The following is a 25,791-nucleotide window of genomic DNA, read 5'->3' on the forward strand; positions in this document are numbered from 1 at the left end:
GAGACAGGTGGACCCCGGGGCTTGCTGCTGGCTGGCCAGCTGAGCCTTCTTGGTAAACCCCAGGCCAATGAGAGGCCCTGTCTAAAAGGATGAAGTGGACAGCTCCTGAGGAATGACCTGACACTGACATGCCTGTGCACAAGCACACCCACAAGCACCTATATAGGGGTGGCAATGTGAGAGCAACCTGGCTGCCATGTTTACCACTTCCCTACTAGCAAGGGTTACACTTGGGTGCCATGGAACTATGTAGACCAGGCTGGCCTCCACCTCACAGCACTCCTACTGGTTGAGGTGGCATCCCTTCTTGCTCCATGTGTGTCTTTATAAACCTAAAACCATACACCCAGCCAAACAGGACAAATAATCTTTCCAGATAGCTGTGAATACTGTTTTCCTCTAAGATGCAGCAAGGACTCGAAGTGGACCTAACAGTAGACTTGAGAGGTCATGATTTTACTCACTTCTCAGCAAGTACCAGACCTAGAACCATCCCTTCCAGGTTCAAACACCAGCTTGCAATAGAACATTCTTCCATGGTTCAGATACCAGCTCTCATAAACAGTTGTGAATGATGACGCTATTCATGGTGGTTTGTTCATACACGTAACCCCACACACTGGAGGCTACCTGAGGCAAGAAGATGGCCTGACTTTGAGGCCACCCTGGTCTGTATAGTGAGCCCCACACCAGTCTGGACTATAGCGTGAGATCCTGTCTCACAACACGAACACTGGAGCTGGAGATGACTCTGAGGGTAAGAACACCTGCTGTTCTTGCAAAGGACTGGGGTTTGTACCCCGGCACTTCCGTCACATGACTCACAACCACCTGGACCCTCCATCCCAGGCTTTGACCCTCTCTTTTAACCTCCATGATCACTACACTCATGCTGATGTATGCACGTACACACAGACACAGACACACAGACACAGATTCTCTCTCTCTCTCAAATGTTTGCAAACAAGCCAAAATTCTCCAACCAACACCCCCCCCCCAACAATAACAGAACTTTGATCACAGTTACTTGTTTTCTCTGATTCTGGGCTTCCTAGTCTTGTGTGACTAGACTTTTGCAGGGGTACAACACACATGTCTACTCAGCCCAGAGAGGGAGCCCAGGATAGACCTAAGTACAGATATCACTAAAGTCCAGCTTGGTAGGTAAACCAGTGAGTTTTACCGGAGTCACTTACAAGAGTGTGGGTGAGGGGTCACTTACAGGAGCAGAAGTGACTCAGGCAGCTGCGTCACCAAAGCCCACCCCAGCATGGGTGACAGCTCACAAAGCAGGAACCTGGAGCACACTGCACAGCCTGTGGGCAGCTCAACAGGTTGGAGAGTGTCCTTTCCGAGTGACTCTCTGGTCTAAACCTCTTCCAGGCAGTTGAGCTGGTTTCGCTTCTTCCAGGCAGCTCGTCTGGCCTCTGGGTCTGGCCTCTGGGTCTGGTCTCTGGGGCTGCTTTGTGGCTTGGCCCATCTAAGAGACCTTTTAGTAGTTTGGCTTCTTTACTGATGCAGGGAGGGGCCTAGGGAATCTGGGCTCAGTTCAGTTTTAGGGACTTCCTGAAGCTATTTTGAGTTGTTGACCTTCTTGCTTAAGGAGCTTCCCTGCAAGATGGAACGTTTGAATCTCAGAGGAAACTGTTACACAACATCGATCTGTATGCTATATTATATATAACCTTTGTCCAGTGCCTGACACTTTGTAAACACTCCACACATTTATCTCTGTAACCAAGTGGTCTTTAAGAACATATTTGGGGCTGGGAAGTTGGTTCAGGGAGTAAAATGCTTGCTGCACAGCCTGAGACCAGAGTCAGCAGCAGCTGCATTATAAAGCCAGGTGCGACTGCATGTGCTTGCAATCCCAGGCTGGGGAGATGGAGACAGCATCCAGAGGCTTGTTTGCCATTAGTTTAGTCAACCAGTGCATTCCAAGCTTAGTAACAGACCCTATATCAAAAAAATAAGGTGGAGGGGCCAGCTAGATGGCTCAGCAGGTAAAGATACCTGCCTCTAAGCTGATAACCTAAGTCAAATCCCTGGTAGAAGAAGAGAATCAGCTTCCACAAATTGTTCTCTGACTCCATAAGCATGCACTCAAACACTCACACATAAATTAGTAAAATTAAAAAAAAAAAGATGCTGAGCAATAGAGGAAGAAGTCCATCTCTGGTCTCTGTGTGCACATGCATGGGCATATGTACTTGTACAAATGAGTGCACGTGTGCGTGCATATAAACACAGCAAAGACAAAAACATGTGAGTGCCTGCCTTCTGTTGCTCACCCAGGGAGTACTTGTACTGCCTGGCTCTTGTAAATGGCACGATTACAGTACACTGGAGACCACAGCCGTCAGGGGGTGTGCTCACTGTGCATTCTGGAATCTTTTCTCCCCTGTGAGGGGTTTGTAACAGAGTTTGGTCAGGGAGTGAACGCTTCCTATTGGTTCACTGTGCAGGTCATTTAATGTAAGCTAGAGGAGCCAAACACATCTATAATCTCACTGACCTACAGGGAGGTAAGTAGAAAGGGAGAATCTCCAGAAGCTCAAACAAAGGTCATCAAAAAGACCTTGTCTCAAACAAAGTAGAAGGTGAGGAATGGCACCCCAGTTTGTCTTCTGACCTCCACGTGCACACACTCCCACATGAATATGCGTGCATGTGCACATACTTACAATGTGTGGCCAGTTTGCATAGGAACTTAACAGTTGAGTATTACCACCATCTGTTTCAGACTCAGGATCCCTAAGCAAGAACAGTAGCAGTAACGTTTCCATTATGGGGTTAAAAACAACAACAACAACAACAAAAACCAACTTATCTGTTGGTTCCACATCTGCTCTTACAACATCTGGGTTTTATAAATAGGTGGAATTTTATGAAAGAGAAGATTAAGATGGAGACCTTAGCAAAGTGCTGTTTTTCTAATTGATAAGATTTAGCTAGTGTACAGTGACTTGGGATAGTTCCAAGTTTAGAGCTCTATAGCCTCAAATCGGGGATAACCAGTATATGCGCAAATTTATTTCCATAATGAACAAAATAGTTTCAGCAGGCCAGACATATCTTTGTGTGTATATGTTTATGTATGTAAGAATGAGTAAATGTGGAGGCCAGAGGTCAACTTCAGCTATGGTTCCTCAGATACATCCATTTTGTTTTATAAAAATGTTCTTATTAGCATACATTAATACATGCATTTCATTAGGACATTTTCATACATGTACAGGAAGCATTCAATCATACTCACCCCTTTACCCTCTCTTCCCCTCCCACTCCTGCTCATCCCCCTCCTCTTCCTAACTAGCTCAGCTTCTCCTTGGTTTTTGTATGTGTGACCTAGTTAGTTTCATCTGGGTTGTTTACAGGAACATGGACACCTTACCAGTAGTTACAACCCAGCTTACAGACGCTCGGGAGGAGGAGAACCCCTTGAGCACCTCTTCCTTACCCGACAGGATGTTAACGGCCCCAACTCTCTCTTTAAGACGGATCTCTGTGGCCTGGTGCTTACTGAGTAGACTAGGCTCGGGGTGGATGCCCCGCAAGCCCCATGGATTTTTCTTCTGCCTCCCCAGGGCTGAGACTACAGACACAAACCTGCAATAACGGTCGGCCAGGCTGGCTGGCTGGCTGGCTAAATGCCTGCCTGGCTTTCTTGCTTTCTTTCTTCCTTCCTTCCTTTCTTCTTCCTTCCTTCCTCCATCTTTCCAAATGGAAGTTGAACTCAGGTCTTCATACTTGTATGGCAAGCATATTACCAAATGATTTATCACCACACACCTCAATCTTTTATTGGTGATTTTTTTTTTTAATGATTTTTCGAGACAGAGTTTCTCTGTGTAGCTTTGGAGCCTGTCCTGGAACTCACTTTGTAGCCCAGGCTGGCCTAGAACTCACAGAGATCCGCCCGGCTCTGCCTCTCAAGTGCTTTGACTAAAGGTGTGTGCCACCACTGCCTGGCTGATTTTTTTAAATCTTTTTTTCTTTCTTTTTTTTTCAGAGCTGAGGACCGAACCCAGGGCCTTAGCACTCTACCACTGAGCTAAATCCCAAACCCTCCCCCCCTTTTTTTAAATATAGTAAAGCAAAGTTAGAAGTTTTATTAAAGACAAGGGCTGGAGAGATGACTCAGTGGTTAAGAGCAGGTATCCCCCTTCCAGAGGACCTGGGTTCAGTTCCCAGCAGAATGTCAGGTGTCTCACAACCACCTATGACTCCAGTTCCAAAGGACTCAATGCCTCTGGCTTCCACGGGCACCCACACACGTGGCATATATTCACACACACAGCATACACTCACACAGACACAGACACAGACAGACAGACACACACACACATGATTAAAAATAATGTCTTTCAAAAAAAAATTTTTTTTTTTTTTTTGGTTTTTCAAGACAGGGTTTCTCTGTGTAGCTTTGCGCCTTTCCTGGAACTCACTTGGTAGCCCAGGCTGGCCTCAAACTCACAGAGATCTGCCTGCCTCTGCCTCCTGAGTGCTGGGATTAAAGGCGTGCGCCACCACCGCCCGGCTCAAAATTTTTTAAAAATATATTTTAATATAGATGAGCATGAGGATCTCAGAGGAATTAAGACATACCCATGTGTGGGCACAAGCTTCTCAAGGAACAGTTGCCCACTGATGCTTTTTAAAAAGTTTTCTTTCTTTTTTTTTTTTTTTTTTTTGTTTGTTTCGGTTTTTTGAGTCCGGGTTTCTTTGTGTAGCCCTGGCTATCCTAGAACTACTAACTCTGTAGACCAGACTGGTCTTGAAGTCATAGATCTGCCTGTCTCTGCCTTCTGAGTGCTGGGATTAAAGGTGCCCACCACCACTACCACCAGGGTAAAAAAAAGAATTTCCTAAAGATTGATTTTATTCATTTGTGTGTTTGTGTGTGTGTGTGTGTGTGTGTGTGTGTGTGTGTGTATCTTGTATAATATTAGAGGGACCAGCCTTACTATTATACATCCTAGGGGCTCAGGAGAGAGAACTACTAATGGCGAGGACTGTTTTTGGGAAATAGAATCTCAGCACACCAAGCTCTATAGTCCACTTGCTTTAATTCCTCTGGCATAACATCATATATACACAGCTTCAGTTCTGTTCTCGTGCCTAGCTCCTTTCTTGCCTGATTTTTCTCTATATTCATCTACTGCTCCCTCTAAGTTCTATCTTAATTCTCTCATCTTAATTCTGCCTCATCTAGGTCCTTTTCATCTTGTTCTTACCCAGCTAGGACTTCCCCATCTGACTCTTCCTCATCTTCCATCTCGTCCACACGTTCTCTCTGGTCAAAATCCTCTCTATCCCTCTCCGTTCTCCATCTCTAAGTTCTCCACGTTCCTCCTAAGTCTCCCAGGAATCCAGATATAAACCCAAGCAATAGCGATCCTCTGGCTGAGCAAGGTCACCAGGCTTGAATTCTACAGTGTCATAAAGGCAAGTAAGAATTTTCCTCAGGCAGTGACCACCAGGCTTCCAGGGTCAAACTGAAGGGTGATAAGAACCACATAGTGGGGCAGTAATTATTAATTATCATTTGCAACCCTAAAGGGAAGTGACTAATGAATTAACTAAAGGCTAAATTCGGGTAATATCTAAGAAGAGGGGTCTTATGTGCTCAACTATAATCTTAAATGTGGTTGATAGAAAATGTTAAGAATCTATAAGTTGCAAGGTCAATGGGAGAAAATAAAACTGCCTTCTTTTTTCCTATGGCTCCTATCTGTCCAAGCTATCAGCCATTTTTTTTTTCCTGCAGGGTGGGGGAAAGTGTGCTCGGTTGCTAGGCAACCTGTGTATAGCTAGATGCTTCTGGTGATAGTTAAAAGGAGATCTGGAACTAGAGGTAAGGTTTGGGAAAGGAAGAAGTTAAGCTTAATTGGCACATCCACCAGGCCTTCTCAAACAGGTAGTCTGGACACTTAATTCTGTTCTTAGAGAGTACAGAGGTATCCCAGATAAGTTACTTTCCTCCGTCTGAGGATAGACTTGGCCGGATGCTGCCAATGATGATAATTACAGGGAGGCTTGAACTGGGGTTCTGGCTGTGCATAGCTGTTAGAGCAGAAGGTTATCTAAATATTCCTTTAGTAGAGGGGAAATGGTGCCCAATAAATGATGGAAAAGCTACAATAGCACACAAGAAACTCATAGCAGGAAACAGCTGATAATCAAAGCCAATATCACCAAGGCTCCTTCAGCCTCAGCTTGACCTCTGGAAGGCCCTTGGCTTCTTCCAGGTATTAGCTTTGTCATAATCAGCTGAAATCCTACTTTGTATATTTTTGCAGCTTGAAGCGTGTGTGTGTGTGTGTGTGTGTGTGTGTGTGTGTGTGTGTGTGTGTGTGTATACACTAAGTGCAGGTGATTGTGGAGATCAGAAGAGGACACTGGCTCAATGCTGAGGGTGTGTCCTACCATATCTGGACTGCCTCAATGCTTGCAACTACTCATCGGCTCTAACACTTTAATTCTCTCCTAGTTTATGTGTAAACATGATTTTTATAGTATAGATTTTGGGTTTTGTTATGTATTTTTTTAATACAATGATTTGTAAATATAAATTTGAGCATTATTCTGAAGTATAGTATGTGAAATCAGTAGGATCTTTCCAGGATTGAGGGAAGAAAGTTCAGTAATTTCTCAGAGTCTGGAGAAATGGCTGAGCCTGGTTAAATACGATTGCTATGCAATCATGAAGACCAGAGTTGACCTCCCAACATTCACATAACAAGCCAGGGTCTCACCAACACCTGTAACACCAACTTCAAGGGATCTGATCTCCTCTTCTGGCCTCTATGCACATACCTGAGCACACACATGCATACATGCACAATAAACAAAATAAATTTTAAAAAACCTATCCCCTCAAAACAGTGTCTAATGTAACTCAGGCTGGCTTTGGATCTGCTGTGAAACCATTGATGACCTCAAACTCCTGATCTTCCTGTCTCTATCACCTAGCTACTGGGATTACAGGTCTATGAAGTCCAAGGGATCAAACCCAAGTTTTCATGCATGTTAGGCAAGCACTCTACCAACTGATCTACATCTCCAAAGTGACCTTGAACTCCAATCTCTCCTGGTTTAACTTTCCAAGTGCTGGCTACACTGCCACTGTGTCTGAGCAGCTGTGATGTGGTTCTGATGACATTGGGTCTCCGTGTTTGCTAAGCAAGTACTTTAACAATGGAGGTGTGACCCAGCGCATCTACCCCTGCTTTAACAATGGAGGTGTGACCCAGCCATCTACCCCTGCTTTAACAATGGAGGTGTGACCCAGCCCATCTACCCCTGCTTTAACAATGGAGGTGTGACCCAGCCCATCTACCCCTGCTTTAACAATGGAGGTGTGACCCAGCCCATCTACCCCTGCTTTAACAATGGAGGTGTGACCCAGCCCATCTACCCCTGCTTTAACAATGGAGGTGTAACCCAGCCCATCTACCCCTGCTTTTTGAGACATCTAATGTAGCCCAGGTTGGCCTAGGACTCTTTATGCTGATGAGGATGACCTTGAGCTTCTGATTCTACAACTTCTACCTCCAGACTGCTGAGGTTACAGCCATGTGCCAGCAACACACTCCTAATATGAAGTGGTGGAGATTAAACCCAGGGCTTCCTGCATGCTACGCAAAGCACTCTACCGACTAAATTATGCCCTCAGCCTAAAATCACAATTTGGGGGTAAGTTTCTTCAGTTTTTCTTTTTTGTTTGTTTTTGTTTTTCAAGGCAGGGTTTCTTTGTGTAGCCCTGGCTGTGCTGGAATTCACTCTGTAGACCAGGTTTGCCACGAACTCACAGAGATCCACCTGCCTCTGGCTCTCAGGTGCTGGGATTAAAGGTACTTGCCACCACCACCCAGTAGTACTTCTTTTATAACTCTAATGGTGTGTGACGTTTGTTTTCCATAATTTACTATATAATAATAACAGCTTTAGTTTGAAGTACAGCACAGTGTGGATGTGGGGTCAGAGGACAACTCTCGGGAACCCTTCCATCCCCACGGGTTCCCAGGCCTGAACAGGTCGCCTGGACTGCACAAGCACTGTTGCTGCTGGCTGAGCCGTCTCAGCCTGCAATGCACCTTTAGAGACATTTGTGTGCACGAGTTTGTTCCTGCAGGAGTTTGTGTGCACCACGGGCATGTGTGCACCACGGGCATGTGCGCATGTGCTGGCAAAGGCCAGAGGGCATTGGATCCCCTAAAACTGGAGTTAGAGGTGGTTTTGATCATTGATGTTTTGCTGGTAACTGAGCCCAAGTTCTTGCAAGAAGAGTAAGTGCTCTTAATGGCTGAGCCGTCTCTCTGGCCCTCGCTGGCCCTTTTAAAACATTTTATTATTTACCTCTTACTTTTTTCCCAAGCAGAGGCAAGGCTTTTGTGGTTTTTTTTTTTTTTTTAAAGATTTATTTATTATGCATACAATGTTCTGCCTGCATGTATGCCTGCAAGCCAGAAGAGGGCACCAGGTCTCATTACAGATGGTTGTGAGCCACCACGTGGTTGCTGGGAATTGAACTCAGGACCTCTGGAAGAGCAGTCAGTGCTCTTAACCTCTGAGCCATCTCTCCAGCCCGGCTTTTGTTTTTTGTTTTTGTTTTTTGTTAAGAATCAACAAGAAAAGGATTATAAAGGGGAACAAAAGAGATGAGGCTGTAGCTCAGCTGCTAAGAGCGCTCGCTCGCTGGCCTAGCATGCAGGGAACCCTGGGACCAACAACCAGCCTGGACTCAGCCAGGTGCAATGGTGCCCACTGGTCAGCCCACACTCGTAGGTGGAGGCAGGAAGATCACAAGTTTAAGGTCATCACAAGTTTAAGGTCATTTGAATTGGAAGCCAGAATAAGCTATGAAACCTTGTCTCAAAAACAAATGAACAACGAAGTAAATAAATAAGGAATTACAATGAAGCTCCAGGAAATAATGACCAGGTTCCTCCTCCTCCTCATCCCGATCACTGGGACAGCTTCACACACAGTATGTCAAAACTTATCCAAATCTATAACAGTAAACCTCGATCAACCTAGTCAGCTGAGATTTTAAAAATAAAATGCTTTTTCTGAGTGGCTTTTATTTCTGTGCAACTTAGAAGGATCTTCTGTATCTTTCAAACTGTAATAGGATTCATTAGGTTTTTTTTGTCCAAACTTTCAGAAATGAACCACCCTCTCTAGTAACAAGTTATACTCACGATGGATGTGGAGTAAATTTTTAGTGAGCTAATTATCAAAGTAATTTTATTTACCCTAAGTGATTTTATCTAATTCTCACTTCTTTATGTAAGTTTTATTGAAAATACATAGGTACACTAGACTTCTGAACAACCTGTACCTCTGGAATATACACTCTTCAACTTGCTATTAATCCCTCCTTAGCTCTTTCCTTTGTGTGTGTACATGTTCACGGGTATGCAGGTGAATGTGTGTGTGTGTGTGTGTGTGTGTGTGTGTACATGTTCAGAGGTGTGCAGGTGAGTGTGTGTGTGTGTGTACATGTTCAGAGGTGTGCAGGTGAGTGTGTGTGTGTGTGTGTGTGTGTACATGTTCACGGGTGTGCAGGTGAGTGTGTGTGTGTGTGTACATGTTCAGAGGTGTGCAGGTGAGTGTATGTGTGTAGAAATGTCATATCAAAGACAGAGTACAATCTCGGATGTCATTCCTTAAAGATGCTATCCACCTCATTTTTTTGGTTTGTGTTTTGTTTTTCAAGACAGGGTTTCTCTGTGTAACTCAGACCAGGCTGGCCTCGAACTCACAGAGATCCGCCTGCCTCTGCTTCCCAAGTGCTGGGATTAAAGGCGTGCGCCACTGCCGCCAGACTTCCACCTCCTATTTTGAGAGAGGGTCTTTCGCCTGAAACTCACCCAGTAGGCTGGATGGACAGTAACCCCGGGACCCTGCCTGTTTCTACTTCTCCACAGCGCATGTCACCATGCCCAGCTTCGTATACATGTACTGGGGACCACTCAGTTTCATGGCTGTAGGACAAGTACTCTGCCGACTGAGGTAATCTCCCAACTCCTCACTCACTCTTTCTCCACCATCTTACTGACACTCACTGAATCCACCAGCTTTTCTCTAGTATATTCACCCTTCCTCTCTGTCTCTCTCTGTGTTCCTCTTTCCCTCCCTCCTCTCCATATCAACAAAGGGCTATACAGCTTTCCATAGAGATGAAATCTGAGTTCCTAAAGGCAAAAGGCCCCCACAGATTTTCCTGTGGCCTGAGACAAGGAGAGGGGCTTGCTTGTTTATTGTTTTCGAGACAAGGCATCTCTATATAGCTTTGGCTGTCCGAAAACTCACTATGCAGACCAGGCTAGCTTCAAATTTACAGAGATCTGTCTGCCTCTGCTAAAGAGTGCTGGGGTTAAAGTCATAAACTACCACGCCTGGCTATGATCTATTTATTTCTATACCATCCAACTAGAGAATCTTTCATACCGTTTTCCTGTTACACACCAGACAGACAGATACAGAGAGAAAGAGAAGCATCCTTACCCATGGAGTGGAGGTTGTCAAAGCTCTGGTGCATGCGGATAATTTCATAGTAAAGCTCGTCATAGCTGCTGGGGGTCGGCAGGAATGTGTCACCGTATGTGATAAACATATTGAATAGGTTCACAATCTGAAAAGGAAGCAATAGCCCATATACAGGCATCAGGCTTGAAGATCAGAAAAGCATTACTAGTGGTATGCTACAACCATCTCTTACTGGTTTGCAAAAACACAAATTTTGGGGGACTTTGTAAACTGACTACAAAGTAGTCATTATTAAAAATTCACTGATATAAGCTGACAAATTATATTAAATAAAGATAATATCCAAAGCTTTGTATTTCTTACTTATTCTCTACCTTTATTCTTATCTATGCTCCGAAAACTAATTTATACACGTGTGGAAGGATCACACATAATAGGGTGCTACCATACATCTCAACCCACATGACTCTGTTGTCATGCTGAGAGCTGAAAATTGGCAGCTCTACATATCTTGGGCATAGTTCTACAATTAGCAGATACTAAAAATCAGGACTTTCATCCCTACCAAATACTGAACCTTTACAAACTGGGTAGACAATTAAATGGTCCAGTGGCCTCTTTCTCGCCTACATTACCAGCCAGACAAACATTTCTATGTACCCTTCAGAAGCCAAGTGCAGCGATGATTGAACATCTTATCTGGCTAGGGAGCCACACAGAGACTACAATAGTACAGTATAGTTTTTTGCTGGGACCAAGCTCAGTATTCATACAGAGATGTAATCTGTATCCATGCCTCCAAGGCCAAATAAATGACTAAGAGTGAGGATGCTCAGGTTTAAGACTCTGATCCATAAGGAAAACACAGCTGAGGCCCCAGACCTTGGTTCCTATCACAAACCATTCCATTTCTACCATACTATATTGGCTTCAGAAAAACAAATGTTTTTATTAATACTCACCATAAGAGCCAATGTAAAAATGTTGTGTTTGGCCAAAAGTACAGTTTCATTTGACATAAGGAACTTCAGCAAGTTTATCAAGGCTTGAGAGGAAAAAAACAACAAATTATTCAAATCATAATCAGTATAATCAATAAAAGTAAGGGCCATCAAGATGGCTCAGTGAGCAAAGGCATTTGCTACAAAGTGTGATGACCTCAGTGGTTCCAAAATGCACACAGTAGGAGAGAGCTAACTCCCACATGTTGTCAACTGACCTCCACACGTGTCCACATAACACACACACACACACACACACACACACACAAATGTAATAAAAATTAAGTAAATAAAAGCAGAATAGCTCTATAGAAATCCATAGGTACAAAGTGAGTCTCAGAAACTAAGGTCTTTTTTTTATTGTTAACAAGTATTTGTGTGTGTGTGTGTAAGACAGGCTGTTACAAAACACCACCAATAGCCGGGTAGTGGTGGCGCACGCCTTTAATCCCAGTACTTGGGAGGCAGAGTCAGGCAGATCTCTGTGAATTTGAGGCCAGCCTGGGCTACAGAGATAGATAGAACCAGGACAGGCACCAAAACAACACAGAGAAATCCTGTCTTGGAAAAAAAAAAAAAAAACCACAAAAAACAAAAACATACCACCATTTCACTGTGGTATGGAACACTAGCACCTCCTTTTTTCTATCCAGCTGCAGCTGCCTTTTGGTACCTGTTACCCAACAGCTCCCCACCCTCCCCCAATTACCAGCATCTAGTAATCGCTACTCTACATCAAGATCAACATTTTTTTAACTTCCATGTCTGAGAGAGAATATGGTATTTGTCTTTCTGTGTCTGGCTTATCTAACTTGACATACATTCCCCCAATTCCATCCCACTTTCCATCTGGCTACAAATGACAGGATTTGATTCTTTCTTGGGCTAATTTCCCACTGCTATGTACATAACTTTTCTTTTGATGGGAATGGGGGAGCTGTTGTAGTTTGAATGAGAATGACCCCGCACCCCATAGGCTCATATGTTGGAATACTTGGTCCCCAGTTGGTGAAACTGTTTGGGAAGGATTAGGAGGTGTGGTCTTGTTGGAGAGGGTGTGTCACTAAGGGTAGGGTTTTTTTTTTTTTTTTAAAGATTTATTTATTTATTATGTACACAGAAGAGGGTGCCAGATCTCATTACAGATGGTTGTGAGCCACCATGTGGGTGCTGGGAATTGAATTCAGGACCTCTGGAAGAGCAGTCGGTGCTCTTAACCGCTGAGCCATCTCTTCAGCCCCCGAGGGTAGGTTTTTAAGGTTTCAAAATATTTACATCATTCCCTGTGTGTCTCTTCTCTGCTTCCAGCTTTTGGATCAAGATGTGAGCTCTCAGCTACTTCTGCCACTGTGCACCTGCTCAGCCCTCATGGACTCTTAGCATGGCTAGTTTTTAGCCAACTTGATACACACTAGAGTCATCTGAGCGAAGGGAACCTCAATTGAGAAAATGCCTCCATAAGATTGGGATACAAGCAAGTCTGTAGGACATTTTCTTAATTAATGACTGATGTGGAAGGGCCCAGCCCATTATGGGTGGGGCCACCCCTGGGCTGTTGATCCTAGGTTCTTTAAAAGAAAGCAGGCTGAGCAAGTCATGGTGAGCAAGCCAGTAAACAGCATTTCTCCATGGCCTCTGCATCAGTTCCTGCCTCCAGGTTCCTGCCCTGTTTGAGTTCCTGTCCTGACTTCCTTTGATGATGAACAGTGATGTGGAAACATAAGCCACATAAATAAATCCTTTCCTTTCCGGGGTATTTGATCATGGTGTTTCATCACAGCAATAGTAACTCTGACTAAGACAACTCTAAACTCTGAAACCATAAGACCAATTAAATGCTTTTATTTATTTATTTGTTTTTTTTTTATTTATTTATTTATTTATTTATTTATTTATTTATTTATTTATTTATTTTGGTACCACCCCCCCAGACAAGGTTTCTCTGTGTAGCTTTGGAGCATTTCCTGGAACTCACTTGGTAGTCCAGGCTGGCCTCGAACTCACAGAGATCCGCCTGGCTTTGCCTCCCAAGTGCTGGGATTAAAGGCGTGCGCCATCCCCGCCCGGCGACACTTTCTTTTATAAGTGGCCTTAGTTATGGTGTTTGGTCACAGCAATAGAAAGTAAGACAGGAACAGAAGACAGTTTGGCTCATGGCCCATGCTGGCCTCAAATTCAGAATCTTCCTGCTTCTGTCCCTGAGTGCTAGGATTGTAGACATGTACTACCATGCCTCCTATACCATAAAAATTTACGTGTGTGTATACACAAACACATACATGGGAGGAGGACAGGCTGGCCTCCAACTCTCTATAGAGTTGGGAATGAAACAAGTGTTGAGTGAGCCCAGAGCCATGTAAATTCTAAGTATGTGTTCTACACCTCCAGACACCTGTCCATTTGTAACCACACTTCCTGCCCCTTTCCTCATCCATCTGTGAAAGAAAACCTCATGTAGCCCAGACCAGCCTCAAACTTGCTGTATATAGAGGCTGGTGTTGAACTCCTGATCCTTCTGCCTCCACCTCCCAAATGCTGGGATTACCACACCCGGCCCTTTTGCTCTCTTTCAAATTGTATTATTTTCTTAAGTTTTTGAGTCCATATCAATGCTGAGTATCAGTCTCTTGTCAGGGGCAGGAGAGCTGGCTCAGCAGTTAAGAGTCTATGCTGCTCTTGCGGAGGACCTAATTTGTCTCCCAGCACCCATTGGAAGGGAGGCTCTCACCACTTCCTGTAACTCCAGCTCCAACGGAATCCAACCCTCTGGCTTCTGCCAGCACCTGCATTCATGTGCACAGACCACCACCCATACACAGACATTTTTAATAAAAAATAAATCTTTTTTTGTTTGTTTGTTTGTTTTAAGACAGACTCTCACTATGTAGCCCTAGGCTGGCCTTGAACTCAGAAGATCCTCCTGTCTCTGCTTCCCCTGTGCTGGGATTAAAGGCCTCTACAACCATACCCAGCTCAAAAAATAAATCTTTAAAACCAAGTCTTTAATCTTTTCTCAGCGAACAGTTTGATAATTTCTCTCCCATTCTGTAGGTTGTCCATACTGCTTATATTGCTATGTATCATCCAATATAATCCTGTTTGTCCCCTTTTTCTTTCACTGGATGCACTCTTGGGACCCTTGTCAAGGTGTTTTATTCATTTCCAGGAGTGGAGGGTGCAGTACTGAGGGCCTTGTCTCTACCACCCACTGAGCTACTGTCCTTTGTTTAGTGTGTGGGTGTGGGGTGTGTGTGTATATGATGTATGTTCAGGTTTGTTCATGTTGCGGCATGTGCGTGGAGCTCAGAGGACAATCTTGGGTGTCTTTTTCTTGACTGTCTGCCCCTGCATAAACCTTCTGGGGATTCTGCTGTCCCTGCATCTCATCCCACAGTCAGGACTGCAGACATGTGCCATCCTGCTAAACTTGTATCCGGGTCTGGGGATGCAGACTTAGTCCTCGCGCTTGCTTAGCAAGCACTCCAGGCACTGACACGTCCCCAACGCTGCGTCTGCATTGCAAGACAGAGCTCCTAAGTGCCTACTGTGGCCTTGAACTTACTCTGCAGGATGCTTTAACTTGGCTTTTTGAAAGATGCACTAACAGGCCTGTGCCACCGGACCCTAGGTCTTTTAAAAGCTGATTAAAGTCTGTGTAATGTAGCTCAATGCTAGACAGTTCGCCTGGCGTAGACACGGCCCTGGCTCAATCTCCAGCACACATAAACTGGTAGATTTCAGGAAAGTGGGCCAGTGTGGTACCACACACATGTGACCTGAGCACTTGGATGGTAACGAAGGAGTGTTAGGGGTTCAAGGCCAACTCTAGTTACACAGTGAGATCAAGGCTAGCCTGGGCTAAATGACACTGTGTCTTTTAAAAAGAGAAAAAGGCAAACACTGATCTTCCAGATGCATGTCTGCCTATCTACCCATTTAAGGTTTTAAAAAAATCGACTTCTCTTTACCCCTTCTTACAAGCAATTAAGCTCAAAAATGTGACTGCTAAACTGACATCTTAGTGTTCCAAATTTCCTCCCACATAGTGATTTCCCCATCAAACTTTCTCAATTTACAAGTAAAACTCAGGGCCCTTCCACCTCAGCCTGCCAGCATCCACTGTCAACAAGTCTCAGCGGCACGCCTGTTTCGAACATCACGGTGAGAAGGGCTGTGTACATATTTGAACGGTTCCAGCTGCGGCAGATGTGCGGCAGAAGCCGCAGCTGTGCGGCAGAAGCCGCAGCTGTACGGCAGAAGCCGCAGCTGTGCGACCCCGCACAGAAAGACAGCTCATGAGGAGATCTGAAGGGAGTTCTGCATGGTGTGCGCGCACAGCTCCTCTGGAGGCCAGGCGAGGCAGGCTGATCCAAAGTTTAGGCCTCGAGAGCCAACTTAGGGAGACCCTGTATTCAAGGAGCTGGCCTTGGCGGGCACAGGCAGAACTGTTGTAAGTTGTAGGCCACCTGGGCTGTACAGTGAATTCCAGGTCAGCACAGGTTACCGAATGAGACCTTTTTCTCAACAACCCCACCCATGCTGGAGCAATAAAGCTCAACTGCAGAGCACGGACCTGGTGTGCATGGACCTGTGTTCAATCCCCAGTACCAACCACAACAAGAAAAAAATGCTTTTTTACTAAACTTTTTAAAGATTTTTTTTTTCATCGTATATCAGTGTACATGAGCCCCCATGGCCTTGGATCCCCTGTAGCTAGAGTTCCAGGCAACTGTCCTGGAAACCAAATTCCAGTCCTCTACAAGAGAGTCAGCATTCCTAACCGAAGAGCGAGATTCAGCCCCAGGGGGAAGAAATCTTAAGTGTTCTAGTTTTTCAGAGGAAAGTGTAGCTAGCTCTGTTCACTCTGACAGCAACATCATTTACCTGAAAGATTTTTCTGTGCCTGACAGTCAGGGAAGAGACTGCCTAAACTGAAGCAATCTTGATAAACGGAAAGTCTGTAGGGTAACTCTGCAACTCTAAAGACCTTTTGGCAATGGGAATTTTCAGTTACCTTGTACTCATTCACATAGGACAGTGGCTCTCGCCCTTCCTAACGCTGCACCCTTTAACACAGGTCCTCATGTGTGCTGACCCCAACCATAAAGTTAGTTCGTTCCTACTTCATAACTGTGATTTTGCTACTGTTATGAATCATAATGTATTTTTGGTTGTGAGCCTAGCCTTTAACGGCTGAGCCATCTCTCCAGCCCAATGAATCATAATGTAAATATCTGTGTTTCCCAACAGTCTTAGACGACCCCTGTGAAAAGGTCCTTTGATCACCAAAGGGGTCTTGACCCACAGGTTGAGAACTGCTGACCTAGGACATCTGTCTAGGGATCAAATCCAAACTCTGTGTCCACTACTACCCTTCTTGGTGGGAAAGAGGGCAATGAGCTCTAGTCCACAGTCCTCTCCTGCCCTACACCTCCCTTGTTCCACCCACAAAGAAAGCCTTAGTCTTTTCTTCTCCCTGAACCTGACACTCCAGTTTTCTTGGCTAGGCTGAAAACAAGCACCAAGGATCCTCTTGTGCTGTGGGATGTTCTGTATGTCAAATTGCTCTGATTGGTCAATAAATAAAACACTGATTGGCCCGTGGCTAGGCAGGAAGTATAGGCGGGACTAACAGAGAGGAGAAAAGAAAGAACAGGAAGGCGAAAGAGAGACACTGCCAGCCGCCACCAAGACAAGAAGCATGTGAAGACACTGGTAAGCCACGAGCCACGTGGCAAGGTATAGATTTATGGAAATGGATTAATTTAAGATATAAGAACAGTTAGCAAGAAGCCTGCCATAGCCATACAGTTTGTAAGCAATATAAGTCTCTGTGTTTACTTGGTTGGGTCTGAGCGGCTGTGGGACTGGCGGGTGACAAAGATTTGTCCTGACTGAGGGCCAGGCAGGAAAACTCTAGTTACACTCTTGTTTCCACCCACCCTTCCCTCCAGCCCCACCCTCAGGGTGGGATTACAGGCATGCACATGACTGTTCTGTGGGTGCTGGGGTTTGAGCTCCTAATGGTACAGCAAGTTCGTTCGTGTTCTCTCTCTCTCTCTCTCTCTCTCTCTCTCTCTCTCTCTCTCTCTCTCTCTCTTCCCCGAGTCAGGGTTTCTCTGTGTAGTTTTGGAGCCTGTTCTGGATTTCACTCTGTAGACCAGGCTGGACTCACAGAGATCCACCTGGCTCTGCCTCCCGAGTGCTGGGATTAAAGGCATGTGCAAGTTCTCTTAAATGCTAAGCCATCTCTCTGTGCCCTAATTTAATTAGTTAATTTTTGAGACAAGATCTCAAGGGAACCCAGGCCCACCTGGAATCCACGATCTTCCTGCCTCTGCCTCCCTACCAAGTATGAGGATTACGAGAGCACACCACCACGCCTAGCTTGGACTTACTTTCTAAACCACATCTTTTTGGTGAGCAAAGAAGTCTGTTCTCCTATGCTGCCAGCACTTTCTGTGACGTTTCCTGCTCTCCCAGAGGTCTGCGTGCTGCGATCTGGAGCAGCAGGGAAGAGGAGAAGAGACTGCGGAGGGAGGCTCCCACACAGCAGTCCTCCTGCAGGCAGTCAATCCTCTTACAGCGCCGGAAAGAGACGGCAGGCAAGGGCAGAGCCAGAGCCAGCTGCACCAACGACGACGACGTTTGGTTCTAAAGGCTCACTATTCCCCTTGAAGAGCAAGGCAACAGAGACAGAGAAGACTGCCTCCTGGATTCATGTACTCTACTTCTGTCTCTAGAGTTCTGTGATGGAAAGGCAAATGACAGGAAGCTCTTTTGATGGTGTCTGTTGACAAGTGACCTACTGGACTGGACTCAAGCAGGGTAGTGCAGGGAGCTACAGAGGAGCTCCAGGGAGTTCCAGAGTCTTCTCAGCTCCTACTAGCAGCTCCAGGAATAACAGTGGCTGGGTAAGAGCCACATGAAAATGACGAACCTCAGCCCACACTTGTGTCCTTGCTGAAGTTCACCTTGCTCAGTTATTTGGGGCTGCTCACTGACAAGGTGCCTCAGTGTGAGATTACAGCTGACCCTGATCAGCATCCCAGAATGGAACGGCTGTTGAGAAAACCTGTCTCCCAAGATAGTCTGTCTGCCTTGAACAAACAATTTCAGAAAGGACAGACTGCAGACTCACCTAGCCCCTAGGCTGTAACAAATTCCCTCGCTCCGAAGCCCCTCACCTTGCGCTCTGGCAGGCCTCTCAGTTTCCCCAGGAGAGAGGCTGATCCTCACTGTGTGCTCTGGCCTTCCATCTTCACACTGTCTCAGCAATCTAACACCTCCCCTCCCTCAAACCTAGCGCTCACACAGTCCTATGACTGGATGGACGCCTAACAGACTCCATAAACTCCCAGAGGACAGGAGAAAGAAAAGAGAAGAGCATGAGGGTGGACAAAGACATGGCTTGGATACACATCCAATTAACAAGGGCAAAGGTGTGTGGTAATTAAAGAGCAGGAATCTGGAGGACAGGAAGTGGGAATGATTTTGTTCCTGCAATGGATTACTACTAATTCAGAGTTAGGAATGACGGAGTGATAAAATGGGGAAGAGAGAAATTCTAGTACAAGCCAACAAGCAACTTCGTCCAAACTGCTGCAGATGCAGGCAGAGCTGAACAGTGTGTGGGGGTGTTCCCAGCACTGGGACGCTTCGGTGTGTGCTGCAGAGACTTGTTTACACTGATGATTCCGGTCAGATATCATTCTGTCCCCCAAAGGCCACCAGAAAATAAAATAAACTCTTAGAGCAGCAGTTCTCAATCTGTGGGTCATGACCCTTAGGGAGTGGAATGACCCTTTCACGGGGGTGGCCTAAGACCATCAGAAAACCCAGATATTTACATTATGATTTAATAACAGCAGAAAAATTACAGTTATGAAGTAGCAATGAAAATAATCCTATGATTGGTGATAACCACACCATGAGGAACTGCATTAAAGGGCCTCAGCTTTAGAAGGTTGAACCACTGCCCTAGAGGATATTTCTTTTTGTTTGTTGCAATGCTGGAAACTGAACCCAGGACTACTCACATACTAGGCAAGTGGCTGAGCTACTGAGCCTAGTCTAGAGGGATTTTTCACAGGGAGCTAAGATGAACAAAGCAAGCTTAAACTTGGCTCCAAAAAGCCTGTCATTAAAGATCTTAACCTTGCAGAGACAGTGCCCCTGCTATCCTGTAAGTACTGCTTTCTCCTTTATCATCTCACTGGCGTCATACACATTACACCAGTTATGCGGACACCACTACACATACGTTCTCTTCCCCCTTCTGCCTTACTATAAGGGAAGTTCTAAGTCTGAAAGGCTTTGACCTAGCTGAGAATCAATTTCCAGAATTAAGATTCTCAGAGGCCATTTAATCCAATTTCTCATGTTTTAGAAAAAGCCCACCCCACCCCATTCTCACCCACTGGTGGTTAATCAAACTGACAAGGAGTCAATTGACTGCATTTAGAATCACCATGGAAACACACCTCTTGGTGTGTCTTATAAGGCGTTGTAAGGTAAAACCAAAGAGGGACGAAACACACTGAATGTGGGTGGCAGCACTGGGGTGGGTCCTGAAGAAACTGGAGCCGAGTTTCACCTCTCTCCTTGACTACGACACACAGACCAGCTGCTCCCACTCCTGCCGCTGTGCCTCCTCTGTCGTGATGGGCTGTCCCCTGAAGGAAACCTTCCTCCCTGCGGCTGCTACTCCTCAGACAGTCACAGCAAAAGAAAAGAACATGCACACCAAGTAGTGTGATAAAAGCGGACCAGAGGCCGGTCTCCAACTCAGTGTTCTCTGCATCACCAAAACAATGGCTGAGGCCAAGTGTAAAGGACAAGAACCCTTCACCATAAGTGCCGAGTCCAACTTACTGGTTACACTGCTACCACACTTCTCTCGATTCTCATTGGTAATATTCTTTACAAGACGCTCCTGGGCACTGTCAGGCTTTTTGTCCCCATCTGCACTTGACCCTTGTGCTGACTGGTTTTATGTCAACTTGACACAAGCTAAAGTCATCTAAGAGGAGGGAACCTCAATTAAGAAAATGCATTCTTGGTGGATCTCTGTGAGTTCGAGACCAGCCTGGGCTACAGAGTGAGTTCCAGGACAGGCTCCAAAGTTACACAGAGAAACCCTGTCTCAAAAAACTAAAAAAGAAAAGAAAGAAAGAGAGAGGGAAAGAAGGGAAGGAAGAAAGAAAATGTGTCCAGCTGGATGGTGGTGGCGCACACCTTTAATCTTAGAACTCGGGAGGCAGAGCCAGGCAGATCTCTGTGAGGTCGAGGCCAGCCTGGGCTACAGAGTGAGTTCCAGGACAGGTACCAAAACTACACAGAGAAACCCTGTCTCGAAAAATCAAACAAGAAAAAAAAATGTTTCAGTAAGATTGAGCTACAGGCAAGTGGTGTCCGGGCAGGGCCTGGCCCACTGTGGGTGGAACCGTCTCTGGGCTGATTTTTGAGACAGGGTCTCATGTAACCCAAGTTGACCTTTAATTCACTGCAAAGAAGAGACTAGCCTTGAATCCCTGATCCTCTTGCCTCCACTTCCCAAGTGCTGGGATTCCAGGCCTACACCACTGTACTCGGTACAGTGTCTGTGTCTGCCTCTCCCTGACTCCCTCTTTTGTGTGTGTATAGGTACAATGCACACAGGCATTCATACATATGTGGAGGTTCATGTGGGTACCAGAAGTCAGCCTTGGGCATGTATTCCTTAGGAGCTGTCCACCTCAATTTTTTGGGACAAGGTCCTTCCCTGGATCTGGAGCTTGTTGATTAGGTAAGGCCAGCTGGTCAATGACCTCTGGGATCCTCCTGTCTCTGCCTCCGCAGTGCTGGGATTACAAACTTGCACCATAACACCCAGCTTCTTACATGGGTGACTCATATATGTACTGATACACTCATCTATCAGACATAGTTATCAAGTGAAACTGTTGTATGTACTGATACACTCATCTATCAGACATAGTTATCAAGTGAAACTGTTGTATGTACTGATACACTCATCTATCAGACATAGTTATCAAGTGAAACTGTTGTATGTACTGATACACTCATCTATCAGACATAGTTATCAAGTGAAACTGTTGTATGTACTGATACACTCATCTATCAACATAGTTGTCATGAAACTGTTGTATGTACTGATACACTCATCTATCAGACATAGTTATCAAGTGAAACTGTTGTATGTACTGATACACTCATCTATCAGACATAGTTATCAAGTGAAACTGTTGTATGTACTGATACACTCATCTATCAGACATAGTTTCAGTGAAACTGTTGTATGTACTGATACACTCATCTATCAGACATAGTTATCAAGTGAAACTGTTGCTAATTTACTCTCTCAGAGTTGACTCTCAAAATTATGTCCAATACACACAATGATTGGATAATGGACCGTACAAGAAGCCAGGGTAACCTTCATGCAAAATCAGAACCAAAACAAATAAAAGCTGGGCATAAACAATTAATAACCAAGTTTATTCCTCTGCAATTAAGGCATAGACCTTTGCCCAGAGCTTAGACAGCAGGCCAAGGGAAAGCATTACGTCAGGGCAGTTTCAAGGGCAATAGAGAATGGGCAATCAGGCTCTCAATGACAGCACACGAGCAGCAGGGAGACTGTGCTGGCCGCTCCCAGCTCACCCTCTTCATCCGCATTCATTTTTAGAAAACTGCCCTTCATCTACTTGTCCCCTGGATGCCAACTGGGCACATGACCAGCCAAACTGTTCTTAGGATAGCCACAAAAGTAGCAGTGCACGGAAGGAAAAATGAAGATAACCAGGAAAAGACAAGGGAGTGATTGTATAAAATCAGTACTGTTAATTAGTGCTATGTCTGTAAGCATTTGCAATCAAGTACAGTACATGTTGTAGCCATTGAGAAGACACAAGGACCAGAATGTGCTTTTTATTCCTCTGTAGCTTAACCCTTTAACTGATCATATTGCTCACTGTCAGATAATTCTTTAAAGGAAGCAGGGATGGGGGGGGGAGCACTAACACAGCCTCGGCCTCCCAAAGGCCAGCACTTTTGATACCTGCTCTACAAGGTTTCCAAAGAACAACCTTATTCTACAGGGACTCAAATGAGTTAAAAGTCTGGTCCAAGCCACGGGTGGTAGCACATGTCTTCAATCTCAGCACTAGGGAGGCAGAGTTAGGGGGATCTCTGTGAGTTTGAGGCCAGCCTGGTCCACAGAGCAAGTTCTAGGACAGTCAGGGCTACACAGACAGACCCTGTCTCAAAAAATTTAAAAAAAGAAAGACAGAAAAAGAAAGGGAGAGGGAGAGAGAGAGAGAGGGAGAGAGAGAGAGAGGGAGGGAGGGAGGGAGGGAGGGAGGGAGGGAGGGAGGGAGGGAGGAAGGAAGGAAGGAAGGAAGGAAGAAGGAAGAAAGAAAGAAAGAAAGAAAGAAAGAAAGAAAGAAAGAAAGAAAGAAAGAAAGAAAGAAAGAAAGAAAGAAAGAAAGAAAGAAAGACCAAACCACCACCAGCAGCAACAAGAGAAGTTGGGTCCAATGGGCGAGCAATGAGTGAGCAATGGCTGCTCATCTATCAGAAAGAATGGTGCAGCCTGTTGCAGATAATGTCCTTTTGAATAAGGACAACTTTGGTGGGTACGACTGATTAAGTACCTGCTGATTTCCAGAAATTCTGTCACGCACTGCATGCTCTCCACTTGCTGAGAAGCTGGTATTATTGTGCCCATTTTAAAGAAGCACACGCTGAAATTCAGGAAAGTTGATGAATCCCTGGAGCCATACGGCTCGCTGGAGCTGAGCTGCACTGCGTCAGCATATCTGGGCAAAATCTGTGACCCCTTCCCGCTAAGGCCTAGAAAACCATATCGGCTCCATCTGTATTTTAATTGAACTAACGTCTGTCTGGGGATGCAGCTCAGCTCACTGTGTTCTTGCCTATCACAGAGTGAGCCCTAAGTCTGCACCACACTAAGCAAACGCGCTGGTGAACGCTGGTGACCCAGCTCTCAGGAGACAAGGCAGGTGGGCAGATATTCAAGGCCATCCTCAACTACACAGACAGCTTCAATTGAACACAGGCTGTAAGACCTTACTCAAAATGAGAACAACAAAAACACATTTGTTTAAGGGCCAGTGTCTATTTTACTATTTAAAAAAAGCCCAGCACTTGTGGTGCATGTCTTTAATCCTACCACTTGGGAGGCAGTGGCAGACGGATCTCTGTGAATTTGAGGCCAGCCTGGTCTACGGAGTGAGTTCCAGGACAGCCAGGGCTATTTCTCAGAGAACTCTGCCTCGAAAAACCAATCAATCAATCAATGCATAAATGCATAAATGCATAAACAAAAAACAAACAAACAAACAAACAAACAAATGCCAACCTCCTCTTCCTCTTGAGAGGTGGGAAGTGACCTGTGCAAATGGTCCCCTACTCTCTTGATATGGAAAATCGTGGGGAAAAAAATCAAGAGGTTCAGATCTTCATGGATTTCACTTTAAGAAAATTATGAGGCTGCCCAGGCCATCAAACATATGTTCATTTGAAAAGCCACCATGTATCTGAAAGACATCACTTTAAAGAAGCAATGTATATCATTGAAGGAAGTGAGTGCTTCTAATACACTCATTTGTTCTTCAGAAAGTTGTTTTCTACAAGAGCCCTTGGAATTTTGGTTTCTGGGCTTCTGTCCAGAAACTGGTACCAACTGCTGCCTCTCTGACACTGCTGGAGGCAACTAGCTGTCTCATCCCTTGCGTCAGCCTATGTTCCCTTCTAGTGAGTTGTGTGCATCGTATTCCATAAACAGTGCCATAGCATTGTGCAGAACATACAGCGTGTCCAGGCTCTAGAACACTGAGCCAAGACTAAGTAATGTGGTAATTCCTTAAAGCCCTAGTCAATTCCTGGAGGCAGCAGCAACCAATCTAATATCCAAAAGAGGGTTCAGGACCACCCACCTGAGCATCTTAACACCTTCCACAGGCTCCCATCACTGAACGCACAGAACAAGGCTCTCTATTTGCTGAGCTGTTCTTGGCTTTCATGTGCCCTACACAGAGAGGACTTCCCCAGATTTGTTTCTATCCTGCTCTGGATTCAGGGGGAGGGAAAGAAGATAGCAACAGACTGTGTTGCCATGTAGGAGTAAATGAATAATGGATACAGGAACTTGTTCAGGACTAAACCCTGTCCCCCACATGGAGGGCAAACCAGGTGCAAAAAAAAAAAAAAAAAAAAAACACCACAAGCCAGCGCCAGGAGACTCAACTGAACAGTGGCTCAGCCACCTGCCTTAGAGAAGGAAAGGGGAGGGGAGGCTTAATTGTAAAATCCAAGTGAATGCCATTTAAATAAAATTAAAAACAGGAAGGAGACAGACTCCAGCCCAGCACAAATAAGTGTTTCTAAAGAAACTGGCCAGATTGGGGGGATGGGGGGGGGGTGTAGGATGTGTCACGTCTTTAATCCCAGCATTTGGGAGGCAGGGGCTGGTGGATCTCCAAGATCAAGGCCAGCCTGGGCTACAGAGTGAGTTCCAGGACAGCAAAGTAAAATAAAAAGAAAGAAACTAGTCAGAGAGAGCTGTCTGTTTGAGTTGCTTTTGCATACAATGAAGAGGAAAGATAAAATGGTAAGACAAGACTTAGACCCTACTGAACCCAAATCACAGCCTGTTCATTAGGGAGATGCATAATTTCACAGTGACCAATAGACAAGAAGTATTGGCATCTAACTTGCTTAAGAAAGAAGTCAAGGAAAAGCTAGAAATAACACTAGTGTAAACAAGCTAAAGCCACCAAATCCTTGGAGACCCCATAAACTCCAGTCAATTGCAGCATCCCGGAGAAAATCACCAATCACCCAGCAACACTGGCAGTGATCAGCAGGCTCACTGTCAATCAACAAAGTGGTTCAGAAAGACAGCTGCAAATGCAGCAGCAAAAGAATCAAACATCAAATGAAATGGCTCTAAGTGCCACGGAGAACAGAAAACACAAGGCAGTAGCCTGTACTGCCCGAAGATTCCACAACCCTCTAGCTGAGCACAAAGTAGAGCCAGCCTTCCTTTAAATGGAAGTCACATTTCTCCGTTTCCCTGCTATGAATGTGTGTCTTCTGAAAGGGAAGATAACGTTCTCAGTCATTTCCCATTCCCCATTTACTTGGGTAAGATGCAGCCTTCCCATTACCACCCACCTCCTTCTTCATCATGAAAAGGAACCTTTTAAATTAAACTTCCCAGACTCAGCCTATATGTACATCTAGAACTCTAGCACTAGGGAAGCTG

At 45.2% G+C, this 25,791-nt stretch overlaps 1 protein-coding gene across 1 annotated transcript in view; it reads right to left on the reverse strand.

The window, feature by feature from the left end:
- The window catches only part of Armh3 (armadillo like helical domain containing 3), a 175,499-nt gene that overhangs the window by 88,721 nt on the left and 60,987 nt on the right, over positions 1–25,791 (reverse strand). Inside the window, exons 16-17 of the mRNA XM_037207348.1 lie at positions 11,460–11,542; positions 10,516–10,642 (exon numbers count right to left, since the gene is read on the reverse strand). Of these exons, the coding sequence (XP_037063243.1) occupies positions 10,516–10,642; positions 11,460–11,542 (210 nt within the window). The remainder of the gene's footprint in view (positions 1–10,515; positions 10,643–11,459; positions 11,543–25,791) is intronic.

Source organism: Peromyscus leucopus, chromosome 1 (genome assembly GCF_004664715.2).
Source record: "Peromyscus leucopus breed LL Stock chromosome 1, UCI_PerLeu_2.1, whole genome shotgun sequence".
Taxonomy (NCBI): domain Eukaryota; kingdom Metazoa; phylum Chordata; class Mammalia; order Rodentia; family Cricetidae; genus Peromyscus; species Peromyscus leucopus.